At 52.7% G+C, this 27,702-nt stretch overlaps 1 protein-coding gene across 1 annotated transcript in view; it reads right to left on the bottom strand.

Annotated features, from left to right (window-relative positions):
* The window catches only part of Obscn (obscurin, cytoskeletal calmodulin and titin-interacting RhoGEF), a 133,852-nt gene that overhangs the window by 36,445 nt on the left and 69,705 nt on the right, over positions 1-27,702 (bottom strand). The window contains exons 42-68 of the mRNA XM_051180578.1: positions 27,425-27,688; positions 26,827-27,090; positions 22,719-22,982; positions 21,989-22,252; positions 21,384-21,647; positions 19,605-19,871; positions 18,793-19,059; positions 18,397-18,669; positions 17,639-17,914; positions 16,965-17,161; positions 16,713-16,788; positions 11,406-11,678; positions 9,623-9,910; positions 9,105-9,485; positions 7,784-8,157; positions 5,914-6,790; positions 5,006-5,284; positions 4,240-4,318; positions 3,852-3,970; positions 3,438-3,635; positions 2,856-2,888; positions 2,569-2,667; positions 2,228-2,446; positions 1,652-1,712; positions 1,234-1,304; positions 368-490; positions 98-237 (exon numbers count right to left, since the gene is read on the bottom strand). Of these exons, the coding sequence (XP_051036535.1) occupies positions 98-237; positions 368-490; positions 1,234-1,304; positions 1,652-1,712; positions 2,228-2,446; positions 2,569-2,667; positions 2,856-2,888; positions 3,438-3,635; positions 3,852-3,970; positions 4,240-4,318; positions 5,006-5,284; positions 5,914-6,790; positions 7,784-8,157; positions 9,105-9,485; positions 9,623-9,910; positions 11,406-11,678; positions 16,713-16,788; positions 16,965-17,161; positions 17,639-17,914; positions 18,397-18,669; positions 18,793-19,059; positions 19,605-19,871; positions 21,384-21,647; positions 21,989-22,252; positions 22,719-22,982; positions 26,827-27,090; positions 27,425-27,688 (6,290 nt within the window). The remainder of the gene's footprint in view (positions 1-97; positions 238-367; positions 491-1,233; positions 1,305-1,651; positions 1,713-2,227; positions 2,447-2,568; positions 2,668-2,855; positions 2,889-3,437; positions 3,636-3,851; positions 3,971-4,239; positions 4,319-5,005; positions 5,285-5,913; positions 6,791-7,783; positions 8,158-9,104; positions 9,486-9,622; positions 9,911-11,405; positions 11,679-16,712; positions 16,789-16,964; positions 17,162-17,638; positions 17,915-18,396; positions 18,670-18,792; positions 19,060-19,604; positions 19,872-21,383; positions 21,648-21,988; positions 22,253-22,718; positions 22,983-26,826; positions 27,091-27,424; positions 27,689-27,702) is intronic.

The raw sequence follows: 27,702 nt of genomic DNA, 5'->3' as shown, positions 1-27,702 counted from the left end.
ATCTTCCTGGGAGTCTGCCCCTGTACCTCCCATACCTATATCTTCTCTCTGAGAGCCCCCTCCTCAGAATGTTCCCCAAGGGTCCAGACCCACCCACCTCACCACGGGAGTCCCCATCCTCTGACTCTGAAGAGGATTCTTGAACGCTGGAGGAAGGGCGAGACCGGCCATGCCGAGGAGAGGCAGATGGTGTCTTGGACTCCTCATCACTGTCACCTCCAGGTACCTGGAGCTTGGCTGGATGGGCACAAGGTTGTGATGCCCCCAATAGCTGGATGGTTTCTAGATCATGGAGGCAGGAGGGCTCCGCCCCTGCACAAGAGCACTTGGCCCCACCACCCCCTTGGGACATGCACTAGCACCTCACCCTGTGAGATCTTGGCTGATACCATCTCAGTGATCTGTGAGGTGAGTTTCTGCAGGAACTCTTCTGTGCCCACCTCAGCGAGGGACAGGTGACCGTGGGCTTCTTCAGCCACCAGGGAGTCCCCTGCAGTAGCAAAAGTGACCCTCAATCAACCATCCTCCCCCAGGGGTCTCCTGAGTACTCCCTACACTCCAGGATCATTTTCAGCCCCAAGGGATTAGGACCAGGCTTCCTAATGGTGCTAGGGTATGATGAGGAGACCAGCCTCTAGGACGGGGATATGAAGTCATAGAAGGCTTGCTGTGGTCTGAGCCAAGATGTAGTGGATGAGAACAAGAGGAAACAAGTCCGGACAGAGAGGACACAGTAGATGCAGCTGAGGAACACTAGCTAAGGATCAGCGGGGTACCCACTGCGTAGTCAAGGGATAGCAGCCAATTGGGAATGGACAACACAGCCAGGATCCGGATAGTTACTGGGGGCAGCAGGCACAGTTAAACTGCGCAGGTAGCTTATGGACAGCAGGTGGCCAGCATGACAACAGGTGGGAAGGAAGGAGGGCAAAGCTGCAGAGGGTTCAGACCTCAGTTGTCAGGCTGTATAGGACCTGGAGCATGGCTCATGCCACATCTGCTCTTGTTGCCTGGCTTGCTGGCCTCCACAGCCCACTGGATGTGAGCTCTGCATCTAGGTTAGGCTTCCCTTGGGATCCCATAGGCTCCCAGATCTACAGAAGTCATACATGGCTCTGACTCTAACCAAAGCTCAGCCCACAGGAGTGTGGAAACCCCTAACCCATTGGCAGGAGGCTTCCTTTTCACCTGGCTCGGGGTGGAGGGTGCTCAATGAGTCCATCCCACCTGTACCTTTCCTTTGCCCAGCAAGACCAGCAAAACCTGTAGATTCCAACATCTGGGCTGAGACACCTTGACTTGTCCTGTGGAGACAGGGGCATCCTGAGAGGCCTGAGGTAGGAGCAAACACCACCTTCCACCTTCCACCCTTGGGCAGGAGCTCCTGACAGGAAGAGGGTCTGGAGGCAATAGTCTAGGGCACCAGTCATCTTTTCCACATCAGAAGCATCCTGGGAAACCCTCCTTCTATATTGGGGAAATGGAGGCATAGGAGGGAAACAAACAGGCCCAAGTGCACAGCCTGTGCAAGCCAGAACTGGTCTATCTGCAAGCTAGGGTGGTCTCCACCAGCAGCACGGTTGTCCTGTTTTTTGTTCCCAGACCTGTTGTGTGATCTTGGCCCTGGGCCCTTTGGATAGCATCTACTCACCCTTGCAAGAAGGAAGAAATGAGGGCCTCCTTCACTCTCTCCTGCTCATCCTCTTTGGCCACTGTCAGGAGAGTGGAGAATGTCAGCATGAACTCCTGGGCCCTGAAGCTTTGGGTTCAGATGTACTCAGGACATCTGAGCTGCCCTGGGACCCTGGACTCTTCTCTCTGAGCCCTGAGCAGGGACTGTTCTGAAATGGTACTATCCTACTCCTGACCATGGTCACCTCAATGGTAACTGAGAGCACGAGTTTATCTTCAGAGTGCCAGCCCACAGGGGATTGAGCAAGGCTCTGGAGCAGATAGATCTGCTCACCCTTGAGACACCCACCCCCTGCCACGTACAGAGCAGGGTGAGTGCTGGACCTGAGAGACTGTGAAGCCCCACACCAAACTCCCCTGCACCCGTGAGGCCTGACATGCTCAGGGGGTGTCCTGCTACTGCGGGAGGATGAGAAATACAAATGTTCAAGGTCAGTATGCCCCACCCTTCAAGAAGCCCCTGGGTCTGTGCACTGTCCAGCTCTGGTGCCCCTCCCATTCACATGTACCTCTCTACCCCCGATCCTTCACTCACGGCCTGAGACATGCAGGCTGGCAGAGCAGAGCGCCTGACCAGCAGCATTGGTGGTGATGCATGTGTAGGTGCCCTGGTGCTGACGGCCCACGTCCAGCAGGACCAGGCTATGCTGCTTGGCAGAGCTGGCCATGGTGTAGCCAGGGGTATCGGGGCCAATCCACAGCACTCCCTTCTCTGCCTCCTCCTTGAGCCAATGCACAGTGGGGGCTGGGTGTCCTGAGGGACAGAGGGCAGTGAGTCCATCGCTGACAGAGACAGAACCCCACCAGGAACTGGGCCCTCCCCTAGGGGCAGAACATTGAGTTCAGCTGTCAGTCTCTCTGCGAGAGTTACCGCACCTTCTACCTTCACTGAAAAGGTGATGCTGGAGCCCTTCTTCACTTTCTTGGGGGTGAATTTCTCCAGGATCCGGGGTGGCACCAGCCGCTCATGCACATCTGGAATGACACAGCCAACCCATAGGGACCCCCTGACATAAAAAAATTCCACCCCAGTGTCCTATTCCCAGAGGATCCCCTGAAACATATGCCCACTGGCCATCCACGGTAGCCAGTGCCGGGTGCATCCATTCTGGCTTCCTGCCCATGGTCTACCACCCTGCCATGCCCATCTGGGGCTAGCTCACCTGATACTGGCTTCTCTTCTGGTTCGCTGGGACCTGAAAACACAGAGAGTCAGACACTCAGCATTCATAGGTGCTCTGATCTCTAGCCTCATACACAGTGCTGCGCTGTCCAGGTAGCCCCACTCCCAAGGCAAAGATACACAAACCTCTTGAAACCTCAGCCAGAGAGCCGCAGATCTCATGACTCAGCATGAGGATGGCCACAGGCCACACAGACCAGATAGATGACCTACTATTTCCCAGTTTTATAACCCCCAGCCTCCCCAGACCTGTGGCCTTGATCTGCAACCAAATGCATGGGCATGTGTGCAACCCAGAGCTTAGGGAGCCACATGTCCCAAGCTCTGGCAAAAGAGGCCACAGGGAGCACTGGGTCCCTCGAGCAAGAATGGTTTGGTTCAGGTTTGGAATTCACCAGGTTCAGGAAGAAGGTGTCTCAAGGCCACCATGGCCACTTGTTCCCTGCAGGGCTGACTTCTGGCCACCCGAGTCTCTGTTCACTGCAGCAACGACTGCAGAGCCTTAGGCCCCAAGTCTGATAGGGCTGTGGGTCAGCTCTGTCCAGTCCCTCAGGGCACCCACCTCGGACTAGCAGCCGGGCTGATGAGTAGGCAGCACCCACGGCATTGCTTATATAGGCTGCATACTGGCCGCTGTCCTCCAAGGTGACTGAGACAATCTCCAAGGTATGCAGGGTCTTTTTGTCAGTCATACGGATGTGGGCAGATGTAGTCAGGGGCTGGCCATCTTTGAACCAGTACAGTTTGGGGGCTGGATAGCCTGAAGACACAAAAGCAGGTGTTCAGCCCAAGGCTATCTCCCAGTGATGATAGCAATCCCAGAGCAGAGATCCTCCCTCAGAGACCAAAGGGTGCTGGCCTCCTTATCCAGAAAGGACACACACATAGCCACCCAAACACTGCTGGCTGGGGGCCCCTCCCTACTGTAGTTGTTAGGACTGGGTCTCTTTTCAGTGAGGCAATGCCACTTCCTCACCTTTCACCTTGAGCTGGAATTTGGCCAGGCGGGTGCCAGGGGTCACTTGGAGGTCTTTAAGCTCCTCTAACACCTGGGGAAGCTGTCCCTCATCTGACTCGGTTCCCTCTTGTTCCCGGCTGTCAGGAAGGACAAACAAAGGAGCAGCCATAAAGCAAGAAGCAAGAAGGTTCAGGGCAGGAGGGCCATTGGAATGGCATCAGACACGGAGGGATCCGGAACCGAGGGACAGAGGAAACAGAACCACCAGGCCTGGGAAGGCCCCAAGATTTGGCTTGTCAATCCAAGCACTCTAACCCCCCCCTTTCCAGGCAGCAGGGTATGGCTGCCTCCTCAGAGACCCTGGGAGAATCAGTCACTGGACCTTTCCATCTCTGAGGGACCCCACCTGGACAGGTAACCCTGGGCACTGAAGTATGATGAAGTCTCAGTAGCATCTGCTGCGGTGTCATAGTCTGTGCTGGTCACTGGAGAAGAAAGGATGACTCAGGGACAAGGCCTAAAACACATGTGACCAGGACCACCTTGGCCCTACGAGGCTCTAGCCGTGCAACCTTGAGGGGAGCTACCTGAACTCAGCATGGGGAAGGGCAACAGCTTCATGTACTCTCCCTGCACCAGCCCAGGGCTAGGCTGACACTTCCAGGCTATAACTAACTGCAGGCCTCTTTGGCCCACAGTTTGCAGTCTTCATGAATTACAACAGCACAGGCAGGACCTTCCAGCTTCATCTTACAATACCAAGAGGGGTTAAAGCGATGCCGGCCTAAAAACTAACAGCTGAGGATTTTCTGGCCAGGACTAGAGCTGTTATGCTGTTACACATTCAATGTTTGTGTCCCACAGATACACATGTTAAAACACTAATCTTGGGCTGGCACAGATGGCTCAGCATGTAAAGGTGCTGGCCACCAAGCCTAGTGACCTGAGTTCAATCCTTGGAATCCTCATGGTGGAAGGATCTGACTCTCACAAATTGTCCTCTAATACCATACACGTGGACGTGTGCACAAGGGTGGGTGCGCGTGTACACACACACATATACAATGCAAAACTAATCAGTGTGGTGTTGGTATTGGGAGGAAAAGTCTTTGGGAGGCGGCCAGACCACACCCAGGCCACCCTGGGGACACCCAGCTCAGTCCAGCACTCACGCTCCACACGAAGCTCAGCCTTGGTGGAGGAAACTCCCATGCTGTTCTCTGCCAGGCAGCGGTAGACACCCATATCTGCTGGTACCACCGCCGTGATAATGAGCTGGTGACCACCCTGTTGGTCCTCGTTGATCATGTAGTGGTCATCCTCCTCCAGCAGCTTCCCGTCCTTGAACCAGCGCACACTGGGCACAGGCTGGCCTGTTACCACGCAGTTGAAGCTCATGGGGTATCCATCCTGCACTTCTTGGTTCTGCAGCTCGGTCAGGAACACTGGGGCTAGTACAGGCAGGTAGAGGATACAGAGAATTAACCCTGGGATGCCCATCAGACCCGGATACCACAGGCAGGTCGTCACCAGAGGGTGGCGTGGCACAGCAGCCTTCCCTCTAAGGGATTTCCAAACTCCACAACTAGACACCATGAGCGTCTCTCCTTCCCTCGTTCTCTAAGAATTCCCTCTTTTAGTTCCCAGTGAGGCAGAGGAGTGCAGAACCGGAAAGGGCAGACAGAAAAGGATGCACAGGCTGGAAGTTTAAAGCCTAAGTACCCCAAACTGGGGAGAAGTCTCAAGACACAGCACTGAGGGCCATTCATGATAAACCAGGAGAGGGTCAAGTGTACAGTGAGGTCGTCTTACTTTCAGTAGCTGACACTGAAACTACTACCATAAGGAATGGACCTCAACATGCACTGCTCACGAAAGATGAAACTGAGGTTCACAATCAACTGTTTAACCTCAAAGACGGGGCTCTGCCTTGTCCTCACCCCACAGGCTGCATGGAGGACAACCAGCCAGAGGTCCCCTCTGGTTCTGTCTCAGCCGCCTCTATCCTCTCCTCCCTCTACCCTACTTCAGGCCAAGCTCCCCTACCCTCACCCAAGGCCGCTGTAGCCCCTGGACTCACCAGCATCTGAAGTCTGCAGGCCAGATGTCTTTGATAGTGGCACTGCAGGGGTGGCAGGGGGCGCCACCTTGCCAATGCGCATCTCCACTCCCCGGGGTCCTTGCTCCCCTAGGCTGATCTCCACCCCAATGCCCATGGTGGCAAACATGTCACGGAAGCAGGTGACTGCCCGGTGGGCCTCTTCAAGAGCCTCAAAGCGGATGCACACAAAGTTTTCATCCTCTCGGTATGTCTGCCAGTCTGCAGGCTCCTCTGGCTCGGCAGGGCCTTCATCAGCACTGAGGAAGAGTTCCTCCTCTGAAAGCTCAGCTGGGCTCTTGGTACGGAAGAGCCGGTGCAGGCGCCGCGCTGCCCGCCTGAAGGCGTCATCCAGCTCACCTCCTGAGGAGCTCTCAGCTTCACTCTCTGTTCCACTGACCACCACACAGGCACTGTGGCTCACACGGCCGAACTTGGTGCTCACCTGACAGGTGTAACGGCCAGTGTCAGTGGGGCCCAGGCCAGTGACCAGCAAAGAACAGGTACCATCCTTGAGCTGGTCTATGTGGTAGTGCCGCCCGTCCGTCAACTCTATGCCATCCTTCAGCCAGCAGGCCCGAATATCGGCCTTGCTGGCCACCACACACTCCAGCCGCAGCACATCCCCAGTCTGTGCCTCTGTGTCCCCAAACGTCCGGGAAAACACAGGCCCTTCTTGCTGCTTTATCTCCTTCCGCACTTTATAGCCCTTAAAGGCAGCCTGGATCTTCACAGCTGCCTTGTCCAGGGATGGATCCTTCAAGTCGGCTGCACTCAAGTCTCCCGGCAATGGACACACAGGCACTGCTTGTTCCTGTTGCTTCTGTGGCTTCACAGAGGTGGCCATCTGGGCCCCATGCTGTGGACATAGGATGTGAAGTCAGAGTAAGGCTGGGAAATTAAGATCAGTAACACTCCAGACATACTGCCACTCCAGCACTCCATCTGCCTCCAGCTTAGTGGCTGCCCAGGTGCTTGCTGGAGCCCTGCTACTTTTGTTCCCTAAAGCAAATGCTTGTCCTAAAATTACAACATGCAATGAATGACCCAGATGGGCACCAACAGCATTTTGGGAAACACCAGAAAGGCCAGGCCAATCTCTTCAGGATAAGGTTGTGACTATTTAGTAGATAAGTGGGGAGGTGTATGGAAAATGCAAGAAAAAAATAAGCAGGCAGGTGGCTGTGCTGTTGAATGGGTAGTAGAAGGGTGGATGGATGGAGGGATCATTGGGTAAGTGGATGAGTACGTAAGTCAGCAGAAAAATAAATGGACAGGAGAGAAAATGCAGGAATAATAAGCAAATTAATGGTGAATGGGGCATAGTGAATAACGGGAGTGAAGGGAGGAGCAAGGAGATGCTGGATGAGTGGGAAATGGATAGATGGATGACTGGGTAAACGGATGGGGAGATAAATGGATAAACTGGAAAATAAGTACAGGAGGTATGGATAACAGATTAGTGGACAGGTGGGTGAAGATATGCTGATGGATAAGTGGCCAAACAGTTCAACAGGTGCATGAGTGACAGATGGTGGGCTGATAAGTGGATGAATTACAAATAATGACCAAATAGGCAGATGGATGGACAGATGTATAGAAGGATGGTTGGATGGGTGGGTAGATGGATATGCAGATGGAATGATGATAAGAGGATAATGAATAGATGGACAGATGGATCGATGCAAGGATAGGTGGAGAAGGAAAGGTAGATGTTAGGATGGTAAGATTATGCACATAAGGAAGATATTGAGATGGATGAATGAATGGATAAGTAATGGGATTAAGGCACAGAAATGAAGATCTGAGACATGCCCCCAGCCCTCCCTTGCAGACCAACTAGGAGGCTCACCTTGCTGGCCAGGGGTGAGATCCCAGGACCCCCAGCCTTCTTGAGGTAGGTAACCAGGGAAGGGGTACCAGCCCGGGACTCATCATCAGAGCTGGTGTGTGAGAGGTCAGCCTCTCCTGTGCGTGCTAGTTCGTCAGCTGTAGAATAGCCCTCAGAGAGGTCAGGGGCTGTCTCTTCTGCCTCCTGCCGCAGATGCTGCATACGGCCGTCTTCCTCAGGAAGCTCACTGATGGAATCCAGTGTAGGCTCCCGACTCATGCGGCGCTTGCGGGCAAGGGCCTCCCAAAGCAGATGCAGGTCACCCTCCTGGGCTGCCTCAGGAGGCAGGCTGGGCTGTGTGGAGACCTCATCCCCAGAGCCTGAGGTCATGATCACTGAGGAGGGCAACAGTGGGTCAGTGGGTATGGTCAGACGAAGCTGCAACTCCACCCCTGTCCTTGCTGCTGGATGGGGTATGATCTGGCTGTGGTCTCCTGGACCTCTGCTCTCCATCTTGTACCCTGAACCTTTATCTGTTCCGAGATGCTCCAAGCCTCAGCTTTCCACCCTCATTTTCACTCCCCCTCAGTCTACTTCCTGCAAGGAGCACACAGTAACTCAACCAGAACAAAAAACAGCCCTGCAAAATAAAGTCAGGTGTATTTCCACCTGTTCGGCCCTGCTGCTGATACAGGAGCCCAGGCTCACAGGGACATTGCATTGTACAGAGAGGATGTGCTTACATTGAGGCAGGCTCAGAATGCAAGAGGAGGGGCTGCCAGTGCAGCATGTGGTTCAGAATACAGTGGGTGGGGCAAGTAGCCAGATCATAGAGAGGCTCTGGGCAGGAGGGTTGAGTTAGGGGATGGGCTCAGCACAGTTGGGAGGTCTGGAGCGTGGGACAAGGGACATGAGTGGGTAGGACCTCAGACACAGGGAAACAGGAGTCGGCCAAAGAGTTTGGGGTGCTGAGTGCAGAAGGAGCCTCTCAGGGATGGTGCCCAGAGTGGGATGGGCCACAGTGCAGATAGTATTCAGTGTGGGGGTGCCTTGGAGGCAGAGTGGACTGGGAGGAGGACTTGATCAGAATAAAGTAGCTTCAGAAAAGATCTCAGAACTCCAGTGGGCAGGGGTCCCAGGACTTACGAAATCCACCACCAATCCTACTCGGGAACAGGAGGCCACCCTATGGCACAGTTCAGTCACATGAGACCTGCCTCACCTGGCCAAGCCTTGGTTTCTCTGCACATCACATGGAGTCTTGGGAATGACTCAGCCTTGTGTCCAGAGCACATCAACCCTTCCCCACTCCCACAGCATTGACTCCAGAGCCCAAACTCACCATTAAAGGCGGTAGCCCCTGAGAAGGGCAGGCCCCGGGTGGGACAACAGCGGTACTCCCCTTGGTCTTCCGTCCTAAAGCCTTTGATCACCAGCATCTGACGCTGTCCCTGAGAGAGGATCTCAAAGTGTCCACTGGGCTGGATGCGCTCTGTTCCTTTGTGCCAGACGACCTCACCAGCCTCAGCTGCCACTTCCAGCTCCAGACACACATCCTCACCGACTACTGCCTGCCGTGTCTCCGGGGATGGGGTTGGAGGTGGGACTTTGGCTGGGGTTGGGGTTGGGGCTTTGGCTGGGACTGGGGCTTTGGCTGGGGCTGGGGCTGGGGCTGGGGCTGGGGCTGGGGCTGGGGCTGGGGCTGGTACAGGTTCTGCTGGCTCTGCGGAAAAACAGTACCCACAGAGGATAAGTCACATCAGCCATAATGGATCCCAGGGTCACTGCCCAGCCCTAAAGATCTCCCTCCCTCCAGCTTACCCAGCAGGGCATTCTCATCAACTGAGAGCAGTAACTCACCTAGCTTGACCATCTGGGGAAGATGTACAGGCTCCCCGGCACCTGCTGGACCCACAGCTGCCACTCGGAAGCGGTAGGTCTCCCCAGGGACCAGGCCATCCACCACACACTCTGGCCCAGGTACCAGCTCATGGCATAACTGCCACTGGCCTGTGGATGCCTCCTTCATCTCCACGCGATAGCCACATAGACCACCGCCACCATCACTCATGGGAGCCACCCAGGATAGGGTCACCGAATGGCCACTACGACCCACCACCTCAGCATCTTCAGGGGGGTCGGGAAGGGCTGCATGGAAGAGAGCACATTAGCACATACACTGGCTCCTGAAGTCCTTCCACAAGTCACTGAGGTTCAGTATTAGACATGGCATACACTTGTGTCCTGCTGGACTCTGAACCCAGGGGCCCAGATTGCTTTAAGGAGCAAGGGATGTTGCTGAAGCCTCCATGGGGTTGTATTTGTGCATCTTGGCACCCACCACTAAGGGCAGGCATTGGGGTTGGAGGACCTCATTCCTCTTGACCCTTCCCCCTAGAGCTGGGCTTAGTTATGCACTAGGTAAAGGGAAGAGGGCAGAGTACTCTCACAAAGGGACTCTAGCCTCGGGGAGTTCTCCTGGACCTACAGCAGGAGCTACTGGAGTCATTATCCTCTGGGTCTTTGGGTCTAATGGAGCTGCACAGAAGCCAGCTCGGAACAGTCACCCATCTGAGTCTAAGTGGAGGGGGGGTCAGGTGTGCCTCAGACCCACACTCTAGTGGAGGAACCACTGCCACCTACTCACCCAGCACACAGAGGCGTGCAGAGGCCACAGCATCACGTGCTGCAAATGTGACCTCTCCCGTGTGTTGGGGCTGGGCATTACTCAGCATCAGGGCATGATGACTGCCATCTGCGGTGACTGTCCACTCAGCATCATCAGGCTGGATGGCAGCCCCGTTGATGTACCAAGTAGCCTCGCCCACAGGCACCACCTCACTTAGTGTGCACGTGAAGGAGGCCTGCATACCAGCTCTCACAGATGCATCTTGTGGAGGCTCTAGGACCTCCAAGCGCCAGCCTGTGGGGAGCAGAATAGATGAGCATCAGCAGGGGCAGGGGCTCCAGAAGCGAGATGCAAGGCCCCTGGCCCTTATAAAGCCTCCCTCAAACTAGCTTCTGGTTGGAGGTGTCTCAGCCTGATTCACCTAATTCTCCTGACTCAGGAAGGCCTCATGTTGGGGAGTCTAGAAGGCTCACCTGCAGAACCCTCACCAGTGGCCCCACTCCAACTGCTCTGACAGCCACTAGGGCCTCAGGTGGACGAGTTTTCAGAGATTTCAGGGAGGGTATCTTGGAAACACGTTCCTTCTTGCCTCCCATTTCCTGTCCCACCCCACCCTCAGCCCAGTGCCCCTAAGTCCCTATAAACCGAGGAGGTACAGCCACCCATGGGAAGAGTCTAGAGATCTGATACCAACTCTCCCACCAGGTAGAGCCTTTGTTGGAAGGGGTCTTAGAGATGCCACTCTTCTCTATGGTGTCCCCACCCCTGAAGGGTGGCAGCTCCCATTTTTCAATAGACTCTCACCCTGGAAGTGACCCTCCCACATGTGGCTGCCATCCTAGACACCAGTCCTTCCGTCCTACTGAGTTCAACTGAGCTATCAGCACAGTTTAGGAGGTGGAAGGAACTCCACCCTATATGATCCCCTTCACCACCACCTCTGCTCAGAGCTCAGCCTCCTGTAGAAAAGCCCCATCCCATCTACCCCAACCATGCCCTCCCTTAGCATGGCACCTCTCACGGTGAGGAATGCAGATGTGACCACATCCCCTGCCAGAAAGGTCACTCGGCAGCTGTCCTGTGGCTTCAGGTTTTTGAGCAACAGCAAGTGCCGCAGCCCATTCTCAAAGTAGACCACCTCCATGTTTTCTGAGGTGTGCACAGGCTCATCGTCTAACAGCCAGGTGTGGGCAGCCACCTCTGGCTGGGACAGCTGGCACTCGAACAGAGCTTCACCGCCCTCCAGTGCATCCACATTCTCCAGGCCACGCACCACTGTGTTCTTGGCTGTGAAGAAAGCAGGGCTCAGGGTTTTGTACCTCCTGTACAAAACCTACTGTCTCTTGTATGACCCCTCCCCCCAAATTATAAAGGGCCAAACAGAGCAGGACCCCAGCAGCCACTGCGGAGGGTGGCAGTCAGGGTCCACTGGAGGAAGTATGGTTGCCCAGCCCTACCCATCCCGTCACCCTCTCCAGAAGCTTCACATTGGCATTGGTCTCACTGATGAGGGGCACCCTGTGTCTCACAGATGAGAAGCTTCATAGATATTCACAGGCCAGAACCTCTCAAGCCCAGATTTAAGCCCACTGGAGATACAGAGCTGTTCCTTTCCCACGGTGGTGCCTACAGCCTCAAGATGTGGGCCACACCCTTTCCTCAAGTTCCCCAACCAGCACTGCTAGACCTGTCCATACCCCTCCCTTCTCCCGTCTTTCCAGTCTAACCAGCCACTGTTTCTCACAGAAGCCACGAGCTCACATGACTGTGTCCTCACCAAGCTATAGCTCTGTGTCACCACCCATATAGGTGTTCTCACTGTATAGGTCACACCTGCGTTGCAAGGCTAGCGGCCATTGCCTGCCTTTCTATCATGATTATGCTAGGCCTGCCTGCCAGGTGGCCTCACCTTGCACTTGGAGAAGTGCCACAACTCGAGTGCCTGCGGCCTCACAAGAATAGATGCCGCTGTCACAGGGCAGGGCTGGCCTGAGGGTCAGCCTGGCTACGGTCCAGTCCTGCTCTATGATGACACGGTTCCCATCTGCGCACACCTCCCGCTCGTTCATCTTCCACATGGCCTGCACGGGCCTCGAGTACTGGCAGAGGAGCTCAGCTGAGCCACCCTCCTCCACCACCAGGTCCTGCATGGCACTCACCACCTCCACTGTGGGATCTGTCGGCCAACATGCCAGACATGCATCAGGCCCTGGGACAGTGCCACCACGGCCCACCCGCCTTATGCTGTCCATGTTAGTTGCTTCAGCGGCTGCAAGCATGGTGCTTTGGTGGGCAATGGCTTAGCAACAGGTGCCTGGCAAGTGGCCAGGAAGGGAACCCATCATAGCTGCCCAAGAGCCCTACAAACCCATGGCAGATGACAATGTCAAGATGTCTGTCCATGGTGTTTGCCCCCCCCCAGCCCAAAGTGTACACACAGATCCCATCTTAGACACACCTGAACCCAAAATCCTGCAAGTCTGCGGCTACAACCCATCTTGCCCCTCTCCAAGAGTGTAGGGTTGCTTGCTGACCTTGGGGTCCCATCCCATCCCCATCTGTTGAAATCCTACACAATCAATAACTGTTCATCCTGGATCTGGCTCTATTAGGTCTTACAGGTCTTAGGCAAAGACACTGGATGAAAGATTAGGAAGGAGCTCTCTGGAGTCCTGGGCAATCTGCTGCCCTCCCTGTCCAGCCAATTCTTCCCCAGAAGGGTGCCCACAGGAAGAAAAGTAGGTGGGCACAGGAGCACACCAGAACTGGATGTAGTGGCTTCTTCATCAGGAGCCCAGGAAGCCCCCCTTCAAAAGGCTTGCCTTTGGCTGGGATACCTACCCAGTAGGGTAGTAAACAAGGGTCAATGTGTGCAGGTCCCACGCAGCAAATGTGCAGGAGGACAGCCTCCAACTAAACAGTTCACAGAGACTAAACCTCCCACTCAGGAAATGAGTGGAAGCCCTCCATCTGCCCTGGGTTCACAATAGATGTGGAGCAATGCCTTGTCTATGGCCCTTAGGGTCAGTACCTGACACTCCTCAATCCCCAGGACCCTGCAGGAAGCATGTGAGGACAGCAAGGGCAGAAGCACCAGCATGGGGAGGTCCCCATTGGCCAATACCTTTGACCAATAACTTGGCTGTGGAGACCAGGGGCCCTGTGCGGAAGGTGATGGTGCCTGAGTCGGCCACCCCCAGGCCCGAGAGCATGAGGGAGTGAACAGTCCCCTCACGCACAATGATGGTACTCCCAGGGCTGTTGTGAAGCAAGGTGCCATCCAGCCACCAGCGGGCCTCCGGCCCACCTGCACGAGATACCTCACAGGAGAACGTAGCCACCTCCCCCGCGAAGACATCCACATTCTGCAAGCCACGTACCAGGCATAGAGCTGCCTCTGTGCAAGAGGGCGAGAAGGAAGTCTGGGCTGGGGCTCCCTGGGGTCTAAGGGGAGGGGGCCACATTCAGGGGCACTGGTGTGGGGAATGTGATCCAATAGCCAAATTGGTCTTTGTCCCAGTTCCTGTCGCAGAACTTCCTGAGTGTCACAAGTGCTCTCACACACAGCAAACACATTTTGATCACATCAGAGGCTATGCTAATGAGGTGCCAGCATTAGGAAGGGGCTGGTCACCAGGAAGACTAAATGACAAGAGGGTTCAAATGTCTCAAATGTCCTGCCCAACCCACCAGCCTCAGGGACAGCAGTAAGGCTGAAGATAAATGTAGACAAGTCTGAATCACTTCTAGGTCTTGGATACCAAGGGGATAGAGAGTGATGTGTGGAGGAGGGGAGGGGTACCTGTGGACTAGTATGCTAGACCCTGTTTCTCATGGTGTCCTGTGTGACAAGCCAGTGACAGCAACTGTTTGATGAATTTCAGCTGACCTAGCAAACTGGTCAAACCCAGGTGGGCAGTGGGTACTCCACTCACACCCACTTAGTAAGGTTAGGTTTGCAACTGGCTTTGCTGGTGGGGGTGTCATGGGGCTGAATCTATAACCAATGGGTCTGTGCTAGCTTTGGGGAACGTCAGAATTGAATTCAGCTATACTACATCCAGTTGGTGTCTGTTGGAGGATTGTTTTGTATGTGGGAAACCCACTATTCTAGTCAGGTGCCCTGTGTTGTACGCAGTGTAGAGGAGAACGGCAGTAAGAAAATGTTCCCTACAAATGGATCCCAAGTGAATTTCTAGAACAATCTTGAGATCGATTGGCATGGGCCACCTGGAATCTTCTAGGATCAGGCACTACCCAGACCAGAGGCTCAGAAATCTACCTCAGATAGTTAGCACACCCTAATCAAAGAGAAAAACACAGAGGCCACCCACACTGGCCCATGAGAGGCATGTGAGCCACTGAGCATGCCACACACCTTCAGAGCACTCCTAGCTCCATCCATAGGAGGCCAACCTATCTGGTATCTTTTTCAGAAGGGACAATGGATAAACTCCGCATTCAGGGCTCTTCTTGACAATAGGTGCCTTCTCTAACCTAGTATGGGATTGCTCCAAGAGTGTGGGGCCCAGTCCCAGGAGGTAGCTTTCCATTCCTGAGGGTATAGAAGCAGACAGGGGCAGCATGTCCTCCGAGATTCTGTCACCCTTAGGACACCATGACCTTAGTTTTGGGGTGCACTGCTCCTCCACCACACAGCCAGCTCCAAGCGCAAGAGCCTCAAAGATGCAGACATGCTTCACCTGTTTCCCTGAATCCCACCCATCTTCTGAGTGGATGCTCGGAGGAACCACAGCAGATGGATAGCTCAAGCACTCCAGGGCATTAATGTTTTCACAGCTGATTTTCCAATGCTCCAGAACAGACAGGAAAAGACCTGTGGTCTCTTCCACACTTGCTAACTGGGACTAGTTAAGGGGGATGCCACCATCACCCTATGTTCCCCTCTGAGCTTCCTGGGGGCAGCTGACAAAGTCCAGATACATCTGTTGCATTTGCTTCTGTACCACAGGATGAGACTGAGAAGGGTCAGTCAGAGACCATTTGTGAAGATTTTGGTACCCAGCAGGACACAGCAGCCCCAGGCTCAGTCCAGAGTGCTCCTTTAGAAATCTTTCCATGCCATTCCCCATGGACACTCCTCCTCTAACACCAGTTCCCAAGCCTGTCCCTAACAAAGCTACCTGGACAGCCATTCCCCACAAAGCCACACCACGAGCTAGCTCTCTCAGAATGGGACCATCTAGACTAAAGCAGGACTGAAACACAGCCTGCAGCTCCATATTGTCCCCTAGTAAACACAGACCCTTTCTGCCCTGCCCCAACTCAAAGCAAACATGAAATTCTTCATTAATCAACTTTTAAGTTGTGCACTGGCACTTGGCAGCCTTTCTCAGCCCCATAGGCCATAGAATTGACCATGACTGTCCATCTCTGAAGTTGCAGAACATGGGATTCAGATCATGTTCTATTCTCCACATCTAGCTCCCCTCAGAAGACTGAGGGCTCCATAATGGCAACGCTACACATAACCCATCCTGAAATCATAGACGTGAAGGGTAGAAGATCAGAGGCCATATCCAGTGGGTGAATAAGGTTGTATGGTAAATGGGTATTTGAGTAGATAGGAAGATGAATGGATGAATGGTGGGTGTGTGGAGGGATGAATGATTGGATGATAAATAGGTAATGACTGTTCAGATGGTAGATGGGTGAATGGATAGACAAATCATGAGTAGCTAGATAAATGGGTAGCATGATGTGGAAGATGAATGGATGACTGATGAAGAATAGGCTTAGGTGGGTGACAAATGGTGGCTATAAATGGATGGATGCATTCGTGGCAGATGGGTAGAGGACAAATCAGTAAGTGGGCAGATAATGGATGGGATCACTTTGAGAACCAGGACTAGACAGCATGGGAAGGTTGCTCAAAGCCAAGCTCTATAGGATGACTTATTCTTGGGACAAGGTATACTCTAAATTGAAGTTTCCTAAAGTCCTGCCTGCATGCTGGAGTCACATTTACCATGGCCAAATTCATACATGTGTCAGAGGCCACATCTCTGAGCTTTTTGAGTAAGTAAATGTACATCATCATGGACATATATGCATGTGCCAGGACCTAAACCACAGAATTGGCTCTGTCTCCACTCAGGACCCAAACCCACGCTAGTCAGATCATCTAGCTCTTCCAGGAGGCAGCATCAATTGTGGCCTGAGATACCACACACTGGAAAACTGACATCCACAGTGTAAAAATCACAGCTCAAAGTGTGGGTCTCCTGATTCCCCTCGTGCAGTGTTAGGAAACAAAAGACATCCACTGGCATAGGCTGGGTGCAGCATAGGGATGCCCACCTGTGACCTTCAGCTGGGCTTCTGAGGAGCATGAGCCCACTTGAAGAGTGATGGTTCCAGTATCCTCCAGGGTCACCTGAGGTAGGAGAAAGATGCTTGCTCTTCATCCTGACCAAAAGAGACTGACCCATCTTCCCAGCACCCCCAAGATAGGGACTTGTCACCTCCCCAGCCCAATGCCCTGGAGTAGGATCTTCCCTGATGGGTGCAGAACATTCTGTGTGTAGGCAAAGGCAGGTCCCAGAACCCCACCTTATGCAGAGTGAGCAGGTAAAGTGTGCCCTGCTCCACGGTGATGTCGTTCATCTCATTGGACTGCAAGGGAACCCCTCCCAAAGCCCAACGGGCCTCCTGGCCCGAGGCCCTGGACAGCCGGCACTGGAAGTGGGCATCCTGGCCCTCGCTGAGCTGCACATCCTGCAGGGGCTCCAGAATGTTCACCTCAGGGACTAGAAACAGGAAGCATGGGCATCAGCTTTTGCATCTGGAATGCTCCCTTGAGTGGTTGAGCTCTCATATCCCATAGTCCCATGATACCTTACCCAATCCCTGAGAATAAACCCATGGGAGCATGCTACCAATCCCCTTCTGTATATCTATACATATAACACACCCTGGGCTCTGGCCCACAGAGACTCTAGAGGTGATCGAGGGTTTGGACTGGTACAATCTGAAGAACGTTCTGAGGGATAGTGGGTAGGTCCTAAGCACCAAGACAACACAAGCTTCCCAGAATCCCACTGTACCTGCCTACCAGCCAGATGCAGCCATAGAATTAACAACAAACAAGTTCTCCTCACTACCAGAACCTCACCGCCTCCCCCCCCCCCACCAGGAGTATCTTACTATCTATGTTCCCCAAATGTCCAGAGCCTGAGCATTCTCATTCCGGGTGAGGGTAGACCAGGCCATCGAGAGCCAGATACCTCGGACTGTGAGCTGAGCAGAAGATGAAAGGCTGCCCACGTGGAAGGAGACAGTGCCAGCATCCTCCAGTGTCACACCCTTCAGTTGGAGCATGTGGGTGCGGCCGTCTCCAAGAACAGCCACCTCTGTCACTTCATTGCTCTGCAGTGGCAGACCTTGGAGACGCCACTGCACATCTGTGGCTCCTGCCTGTGACACCTCACAAGTAAACTCCACATCCTCATCAGCATGCACCTCCATGTCAACCAGTCCCCGCACAATGGTCACCTCAGGCTCTGGAGGAGGGGGACAGAGGAGAGAGGCTCTTTATCAGCCTGAGCCAAATTCCTTGAAAGCCATCCCTGACACTCCAGGGCTCTCCTGTCGCCTGCTGGGCTCACAGGCATGGAAGGTGAGCTGGGACACTTGCTTCCCCACAAGTCAAGAGAGAAAGTGATCATACAATGGTGAGTGCTGTGTTTGGCCCATTGCTGTTGCCAGCCCTATCCTGGCCAGGTTCCCGTGAAGCAAAGCCTCCTGTAGGGATAAGTCAGGCCAGCAAATGCTGTATTACCTGCTGGTAGGGAAGGGGGGACAGGGCTGTCTTTGGGGGCTGAGGTCTGTCCTGGCTGCTATGACCCTTTGGGTGGAGAATCAGAACTGGAAGTAGTGTAGGAACGAGGGGGAGAAAACTGTGAAGCAAAAGTACTCAGGACAGCCCTAGGGGTGGGTGTGGCAGGAAGGGCTCAAACTTTCCTCCTGGAGTCTAGCTACTCACCTTTGACTCTGAGAGAGGCCAAGGTTTTCTGACCACCCACCACACAGGCATATTCGCCGGTGTCCTTGGCCTCCAGCCCGTGGATCAGCAGCTCACACGTGGTCCCTTCACACCGCATCTCATACTTGGGGCTGGCATGCAGCTGCACACCCTCCTTGAGCCACTGCACCAGAGCCCCTGGCTCAGCCTCGCTCAGTTGACAACACAGCCGGGCCTCGCCACCTGCTTCCTGCTCTGTGCTCTGCAGGCCAGTCTTGAACTTGGGCTTGGGGGCTGAGGGCCATGAAAAAACACTTAGAGCCACAGGTTCCATCTCCCCGGCTCTGACTGAACAAGGTCCCCTGCTCTTCAAGGAGCAGGAGGGGGCTGGGCACATACCAGCTATGGGCAGCTCACCTCGGACTGAGAGCCTGGCAGTGCTCTGGGTGTGGCCTGCATCGCAGATGTACTCTCCTGCATCCTCCTGCTCCACCTCACGGACCAACAGCGCGGCAGTTGCGCCCTCCTGCACCATCTGATACTTGGCACAGGGGAAAAGCTGCAGGGAGCCCTTGCGCCAGTCCACACTCACAGCCACCCGGCTCAGCTCACAGTGCAGGCGTGCAGTGGTCCCCTCATCCACTTCCTGGGCCTGCAGCTCCCTGAGGAACCGCACAGGAGCAGCTGCAAGGTTGGGGGACAGCATGAGAGCTGGGTTGTTAAGGGTGTTGCAGTCAGGGGACCACCCATAGTGGGTCCATGGTCAGGATCCACAGGACAGCGCTGCAGGGAGAAACTGGGGACCTGCATACATCAGTGAACAGGGTTACTGCACCTGCCTATGGGGATACTGAAGAAATAACCCTGAGGGGCTACAGAGAGCAGGAACAGCTAAGGCCACAGAGACACTGCAGTGAAACCGTAACACGTGACAGGAAGAACTATGGGGCAGGTATGGAGAGTGACAGAGGACACAAGAAGATGTGAGTCACCTGGCAGGATGGTGGAGACGCTACCTTGGAGGGAGAGCATATGACAGGGGATCTCTGCATGAGCATGAGGCTCAGGAGAACCTCAGGGGCCCAGTTCCTGGTGAGGGGGGCAGACCTCAGGGCCACCAATTTGAGCGAGTTCTCATGGTTGGGACCCATGAAACAGGGCTGCAACTGTGAGGGTCAGCATTAAAACAGCCAGCCCCCAACACTGGAGCTGACCAAGCCCAGACCTACCTGTAACCATGAGTGTGGCGCTTGTGCTCTCAGAGCCACAGGTACAGCTGTACTCGCCCGCGTCCTCACGGCGCACGTCTCTGAGCAGCAGCTCGGCCACACACCCCTGCTGCAGTGACTCTCGCCGTGCATCAGCCTGCAGCTCCAGGCCACCCTTGCTCCAGACCACAGCAGCATTGGGGATTGACAGCTCACACTGCAGGCTGGCCATGGAACCTTCTTCTACTTGCAGGTTCTGCAGTGGTTTCTGGAATACCGCCTGTGGGGCTGTGAGAGGATAAGAGGCTACAGACTCAACTCAAGATGCACCCCTGAGTACCCTAAGGCAGCCTAAGATGGGGTGAGGACAAGCTCCTCTACAGTTCCAGGGCAGTCCTGGGGTTGATGTAGGGTGAGGACATGAGTCTAGGTGGGCTTCTGGGTAAGGGAGCTGGTGGGGAGGTAACAAAGAACTCAACATCTGATTCTGGATGCTCGCCTCCCACTTAGACTGCCCAGTCCCCTGCAGGATTATATCCAAAGGACCCAAAGGAGGTGCTCATGTCAGACCACCCAGAATAGAATTAAGTCATGTCCCTACAGACCAGAACCCAGGAAAGGGCTTTGTCCTCCAAGATCCCAGTCTCAGACCAGACCTTGGAGTATAGCCTAGCTCTTCCCAGGTCCTGGAACGGTCCCTCTGATACTAGGGTACAGTGAGTCCTATAGATCCCAGGAAACAGCCAGACCTCTCAAGATCAGGATGGGTTCTATCATCCATGTTCCAGAGACTTCAAGATACAGCAGTCATTAGGTTTCACAGAGCCACACTAGGAACATGTCCCCATTCTGCAGGGTATAGGACCCACTGGAGGACCAACATGTCCTCTCTGAACATTCAATTGACCGCAGCCAAAGATAATGTTTAGCTAAGCACACACAGAAACTGAAATGCAGATAGCAACGGAGAGGATATCTGGGAACACAGAACCACATGTTCTGTCCCAACATGATGACCGGCAGTGTGAGGACATAACAGGTAAGTAAGTTATAGACACCAAGACCCTGGAGAGTGGTATGGCTGAGATCAGACAGGAAAAATATAGCATTACAGAACGGATGAAAGAGGCGATCCTGGGGAGAGGTAGAGTGGGACAGGGTAGATAAAGAGCAAAACAGAAGTCCAAAATCATGTGGCCACCGGAAGCATTTACCCGTGATGCTCAGTGTGGCCGAAGTCTTCTCCTGCCCACACACGCACGAGTACTCTCCGTTATCTCCCACAGCCAGGTCACGGATCTGCAGCTCGCACGAGGCCCCATCCTGCTTCAGGCTGTATCTGTCCCCATTTCTCAGGATCTCAGACCCCTTCCTCCACTCCACAGGGGCCTTCTTGCTTAGCTCACACCGCATTGTGGCTGTTGTACCTTCCGTGGCCTCTTGATTTCTCAAGCCTTCTATGAATCTGGCTGGCAGGGCTGGGAAGGACCAAGAAGTCACTGAGAACATGAAACTGGAGAACCTTGTACACAGAACACACAATCCACATAGAATTAAAAGCACCACAGAACCCAGGTGGAAAGAAGGGATAGATGGTGAGCGGGAACATCTCCACGAGGAACTGTGAGATGAATGTGAACATGAAAGCATCTCTTCAGCAAGCAGAATGACTGCAGGTACAGGACGGATGGCCACCAGGTCACCACAGTAGCTGTGTCACATGTGCAGTCAGACATAGAAATAGAACAACATGGAAACACCAGGCCTCATCGGGTTCAGGTGGCCACACACGATCTTTACCCTTGACACTCAGTGTGGCTGAGGTCTTCTCCTGCCCACACACGCATGAGTACTCCCCAGCATCTTCCACAGTCAGGCCACGGATCTGCAGCTCACACGTGGCCCCATCCTGCCTCAGGCTGTATCTGTCCCCATCTCTCAGGATGTCAGACCCCTTCCTCCACTCCACAGGGGCGGCCTTGCTCATCTGGCACCTTAGTGTGACCATGGTGCCTTCCGTGGCCTCTTGGCTTCTCAAGTCTTCTATGAATCTGGTGGGAAGAGCTGAAAGGGCCAAGCATTGACTGAGAACATGGGACTCTGAAGGACATGCTGCACAGAACATGGGGTACACAAGAAGACACACATTCTGGCAAAGGGTTTGACAGGAACAGAGACCTGGGAATAGATGGGGAGGTAAAGAGAGGGTTTGTGAAGTGGACATGAACATGAGAATATTTCCCAAATAATAGGAACTAGTCATGGAGATGTCCAGATGACCCTAGTTTCAGGACAGACAGCCGCAAGGTCACCACAGACACTGTGCTACATATGGAGGACAGACATAGCATCAAGCACATAGAGACACCAAGCCTCAGGCTCAGGTGGCTAAATATGATCTTTACCCTTGACACTCAGAGTGGCTGAGGTCCTTTCCTGCCCACACACGCACGAATATTCCCCGGCATCTTCCACAGTGAGGCCACGGATCCACAGCTCACACACAGCCTGGCTCTGTCTCAGACTGTATCTGTCTCCATCTCTGAGGATCTTTGTTCCCTTCTTCCACTCCACTTGGGTTTCTTTACTCAGCTGGCACCTCAGAGTCACCATGGTCCCTTCTGTGGCCTCTTCATTCTTCAGACCCTCTGTGAACTTGGGGGGTAGAGCTAGGAGGTCAGAAAGACACAGGCACTATCTATCAGAGCTAGTGGGAAGACAGGACATGATCACACAGAGAAGACACAGAACTCAACCAAAGGGCACGTGGGAGTGTGCAAGAACTTGAGGTGGTATTCCTCAGGCTGGACTGTGCACAGCTCCACTTTGCCCCATCTGCAGCTTCCTCGAGCCTTAGACTTCATATGGCATGCAGAGTCAAGGATAGTCAGAATAACATAGAGAACCTCAGATTTCCTAGAAATCTTTGGGGCCCAGGACATGACAGTGAGGACAAGAGACACAGGTCGGTCCAACAACATAAACCAGACACAGCACAGGGAGGGGGAAGCTGCTGCAGATGCTCTTGTCTTCTGGGTAACACAACCAGGAGGCAGGAATGGATCCCACGCAGTGATGGACACATGATGCTTGGGCAGCACCATACAGATCTACTTAGCCAATTGTGGTCTTTACCCTTGATGGTCAGCATGGCTGTGGTCTTTTCCTCCCCACACACACATGAGTACTCTCCAGCATCTGACATGGTTAGGCCATGGATCTGCAGCTCACACATTGCTCCCTTTTGCTGCAGCCTGTATCTGTCTCCATCTTCAAGGGTCTCTGTTCCCTTCTTCCACTCCACAGAGGCCTTTTTGCTGAGCTGACACTGCAGAGTGGCTGTGTACCCTTCCATGACTTCCCTGGACGTCAGCTCTTCAATGAACCGTGTGGGCAGGGCTAGGAAGGATTGGTGGACAGAAGTCATCAGACTCTAGATCTGAGTATCCAGGAAGGAAACAGAAACAGAAGGACTGAAGATCATGGGAAGAGACAGATCAAGGTGTGCCGGCTGAGGTTCTTGTGCTGTGCCTACTGAGATGCAGGTTGATTGGAAGGTGGGTACCATTCCAGATGCATCTTCCCAATGGCACCTTGCTCTTCCTGTGATCTCTCATCAGAGTGACATGCCAGGCATTTGAGATCAACACATTTTGTGACTGACCTCCATGGCAGGCATCTCCCAATTGTGATGCCTTCCAGCCTCACAGATGGGACACACAGTCACACAGAGACATTATCCAGTACTCTCCGTGTTTGGTCTCACCCTTAGAGCTAATATAAGGCCCTATCCCCCCCCCCCAATCCTGACACTACTAGAACCACACTCTGTCACCTCTCTGGCTCATGTCCCAGTCCCCCAACAGAGTGCAGCTGGGAGCTCCTAGGCATGCCTTTAAACCTTGGATCTGCCCTGCTGTCCTCCCCACTGAGTGATCAGTGCTCACCCTGGTTATACTTGCAATTGGTTGTGCCCCTCCAAATGTACATTAAATTTCTAATTGGTACAACTTCAGAAAACAAGTGTATTTGGAGACTGGCCTTTGAAGAGGTAGAAAATGCTAAATGAGGTCATACAGGTAAGTGCTTAATCCAGTAGGAATAGTGTTCTTACAAGACATCTAGACACAAACAAGAGGTTTGTGTGAAGACTTAGGAAAGACAGCTTCCTGGGAGCCAGCGAGAGGCCTTGGGCAGAGCCAACCCTGCTGACACAGCTCACAGGCCTCTATCCTTCTGAATAGGAAGGAAACTAATTTCCTTCCTGATCTACTGTTATTTTTGATGGTCACCCAAATAACACAGATCTGAGGATGCTATTGTAACAAATACCTATGAATCTGGAGCTGTCTGGTAACAGGTAATGACTAGAGGCTGGGTGTCTTTTGAAGTATATATCAGAGCAAATCAAGATAGCAGGGAATGTTCTATGGAAATAAGGATATTAATGCTGCATCTGGTCAGGCTGTATGGATTCAGGCATTATGCTGGCCTGCCCCTGTCACCTGGCAGAATGCAGTCAGACAGCACCCTGGTCAGCCCAGGTACAAAGGACCCCTTTAAAAGAAAGAGCTCTGCTCACTTATGCTCTGTTTTCACTCTCTTTCCTGCTACTCCCCTGGGGCAAGCAGGACGTTTCCTGTCTCCCTCTTCTTTTCTGTCCTCTTTCTGTCTCTCTGTCTCTGTTTCTCTTTACCTCTCCCCCTCCTTTCTAATAAAACTTCTCACTAAGCTGTCTGGCATGTTTGTCCCCCACCTAGGTCACCCTCACCTGCTGAGGAATCTGCCAAGTTTCCTCATGCTTTATTCCTAACACAGGTCTCAGACAGAAATGGGGAATAAAACTAAAAAGAAGGAAGAGGACTCTTTTGACCACATCAGTGCACTTGGCCCGATTCCATTCTAGTGTCTTGCATAATTTGTAAACAGTAAAATTAGAGGTTGAACTAAGGAGGTTGATAGGCAAAGTGTTGAAGGCATAGTCTGGATTCTTCTTTTTACTTATACAAAGAGTGAGAGAATAGAGAGATAAATTGAAGAACTACTAAGTAAAATGGAAAAGGAATTGAAGATGCAGAGAATTTACAGCCTTCCCAGGCTGCCACAAAATAATGAGTATATATGTTCTGAGGAGAACTTCAGGGTGTAGTTAATTGTGTCATCTCCACAGAAGCCACAGCTAGACAGGAAAGGTTGTGGAGGACCCTTTGTGACTTCACAGGAAAGTGAGGACATTGAGATGTCACACCAGTTGAAATACCACTTAGACCAGAAGGGACAGAGACCCAAGGGAAGGAAGAAGGTGGCCAAGCCTGATGAAACGATAGAGCCACCCAGCTGCCACATGTGTGACCTTTCAAGCAGATGATCATGACTGGGTGGGGTGTCTCATGCCTGTAATCTCAGCACTTCAGAAGCAGAGGCAGGAGATGTCTCATAAGTTCCAGGCCAGACTGCTCTACACTAATTGTTCTGGACTAGTCAGGGCTGCATGGCAAGACCCTGTCTCAAAAAGCAAACAAGTTTTAAAAAGAGAGTGACTGTGAGAGTGGATCAAGAGCAATGGGGATGCTACTGGCACCATGGGTCCAAGACCATAGGCCTGGGGAGAAGGCACTCTCCTCCTTGGTTATAAGTTATCTCCACTCAGGGCTATGAGAGCAGGAGGTTGAGTCAAAGAGAAGTCTCCTGCCTTGAAATCCAGTAGAATTACCCTGCTGTTTCAGGTTGGTGGGACCCATATCCCATCCCTTCATTCCAAATTCCTTCTATTGGTAAGAACATCTATCATATGCCTGTGCCACCAATGTTCTAGACCAATGGTTCTCAACCTTTCTCATGCTGCAACCTTTTAATACAGTTCCTCATGTTGTGGTGACCCCCAAACATAAAATTATTTTCATTGCTACGTCATAACTGGATTTTTGCTACTGTTATGAATCCTAATGTAAATATCTGACATGTGACCCCTGTGAAAGGGTCATTTGACCCTCAAGTTGAGAACTATTCTAGAAGCATGCATGGTTCTACCTGGTTCTGGAGCTTCATAGGTAGGAGGTAAATGTGCCTCAATGTGAATGAAATCTAAATCTTCACACTTAGAAGGGACATTTAGATATCAGGCTGTGTGGACTGGAAGAATGAATTTTACATGTGAAAAGAACATAGATTTGAGGAAGCCAGAAGGTAGAATGTTATAGGCTATGGTGGTTCAAATGACATATTCCCCATAGTCTCAGACATTTGAAAACTCTTTTCCTAGTTGGTGTCAATGTTTGAGTAGATTTAACAGTCTGGCCTTGCTGGAGTTTGTCACTGTGAGAGTTTTTGAGAGTCATCAAATTTCTAGTTCACTCTTTTTACTTCAAGTTTGTGGTTCAAGATTTGAGCCCCACATTCCTGCTCCTGCTGCCATGCCTACTGCTTGTTACCATGTCTCCCTCCTATAATGGACTCTTATCCCTCTGGAACCATAAGTCCAGATAAACTCCTTATGTTGCTTTGGTCGTGGCATTTTATCACAACAATAGAAAAGCAACTAATATATTAGCTAAACCGTGCCACCTCCCAACCCATACATTGAAGTTCCAACTTGCCAATGCCTCAGGGAGTCACTCTACTTCCAAGAGGGGTACTTTAGTAAATAATTAAGTCAAAATGAGGTTAGGCTAGGCTTATATCCAAAGTGGCTAGTGTGCATCTAAGAAGAGATTAGGATGAAGACACAAGGAATGACCATGTGACAACTCAGAGAAGTCAGACATCTTTAAGAGGAAAAAAAACACTGCCAATACGTCAGTGGAGGATTTCTAGTCTCCAAAATTATGAGCAGACTAAACAGGAACCCTTCAGAACCTGGCATTATCTCAAAGCAACATTTAAACTCTCCCTGAGATCAGCAGTGTTTTCTGGATACCTCCAGACAGACCACATATTGCTGTGCATGTCCATCAAGAAATGGACATCTGTCAACTCTGTGCCTGGAATTAAAGGACCCAGAATCTCTGAAGGCCTTAGCAAGATGCAAATCTCCCATTGAACACTAATGAAATATGTCTGAACCTTTCTTAAAACTGTACACTGTTCTTCCCTAACTCTCTATCTTAGAACAGGCTCTAGATGGATCACATAGACACGTGACTGTGCATCACATGGTGAGATTGAGAGGCGTAGGGAAGAGCACAGCTTACATGGGAGACACAGGAGAGAGCAGATCAATCAGGTGGCTACACAAAGACATTACCATCTACAGTCAGCATGGCTGAGGTCTTCTCCTGCCCACACACGCATGAGTACTCCCCAGCATCTTCCACAGCCAGGCCACGGATCTGCAGCTCACACGTGGCCCCATCCTGCCTCAGGCTGTATCTGTCCCCATCTCTCAGGATGTCAGACCCCTTCCTCCACTCCACAGGGGCGGCCTTGCTCATCTGGCACCTTAGTGTGACCATGGTGCCTTCCATGGCCTTTTGGCTTCTTAAGTCTTCTATGAATCTGGTGGGCAAGGCTGGGAAGGACCAAGCACTCACTGAGAACATGAAATTGGGGAACACTGAACACAGGACACACAACTCACAAAGAATGACACACTATCAAAGAAACACAATATAAACATGTGAAGGAAGGTGCAGGCGGTGACAGGGGCAAAATTGTGGGGAACAGAGAGGGCAGTGGCATGGATGTGAACACAAGAACATCTGGGCACACAGACGCATAGGCAGAGACCCCAAGATGAGTGAAGGTGCAGAATCAATTGTGACAGGGTCGCTATGGGAAACCACACGTGGAGACAGAGACATCAATGAGACAACATAGAGACATCCAGCCTCAGATCAGTTTACCCTTGACACTCAGTGTGGCTGAGGTCTTCTCCTGCCCACACACGCATGAGTACTCCCCAGCATCTTCCACAGCCAGGCCACGGATCTGCAGCTCACATGTGGCCCCATCCTGCCTCAGGCTGTATCTGTCCCCATCTCTCAGGATGTCAGACCCCTTCCTCCACTCCACAGGGGCGGCCTTGCTCATCTGGCATCTTAGTGTGACCATGGTGCCTTCCGTGGCCTCTTGGCTTCTCAAGTCTTCTATGAATCTGGTGGGCAGGGCTGAAAGGGCCAAG

This window comes from Phodopus roborovskii, unplaced genomic scaffold (genome assembly GCF_943737965.1).
Source record: "Phodopus roborovskii unplaced genomic scaffold, PHOROB, whole genome shotgun sequence".
Lineage (NCBI taxonomy): Eukaryota > Metazoa > Chordata > Mammalia > Rodentia > Cricetidae > Phodopus > Phodopus roborovskii.
The sequence above is the reverse complement of the archived record's forward strand: the minus strand, read 5'-3'. Positions and strand labels throughout refer to the sequence as shown.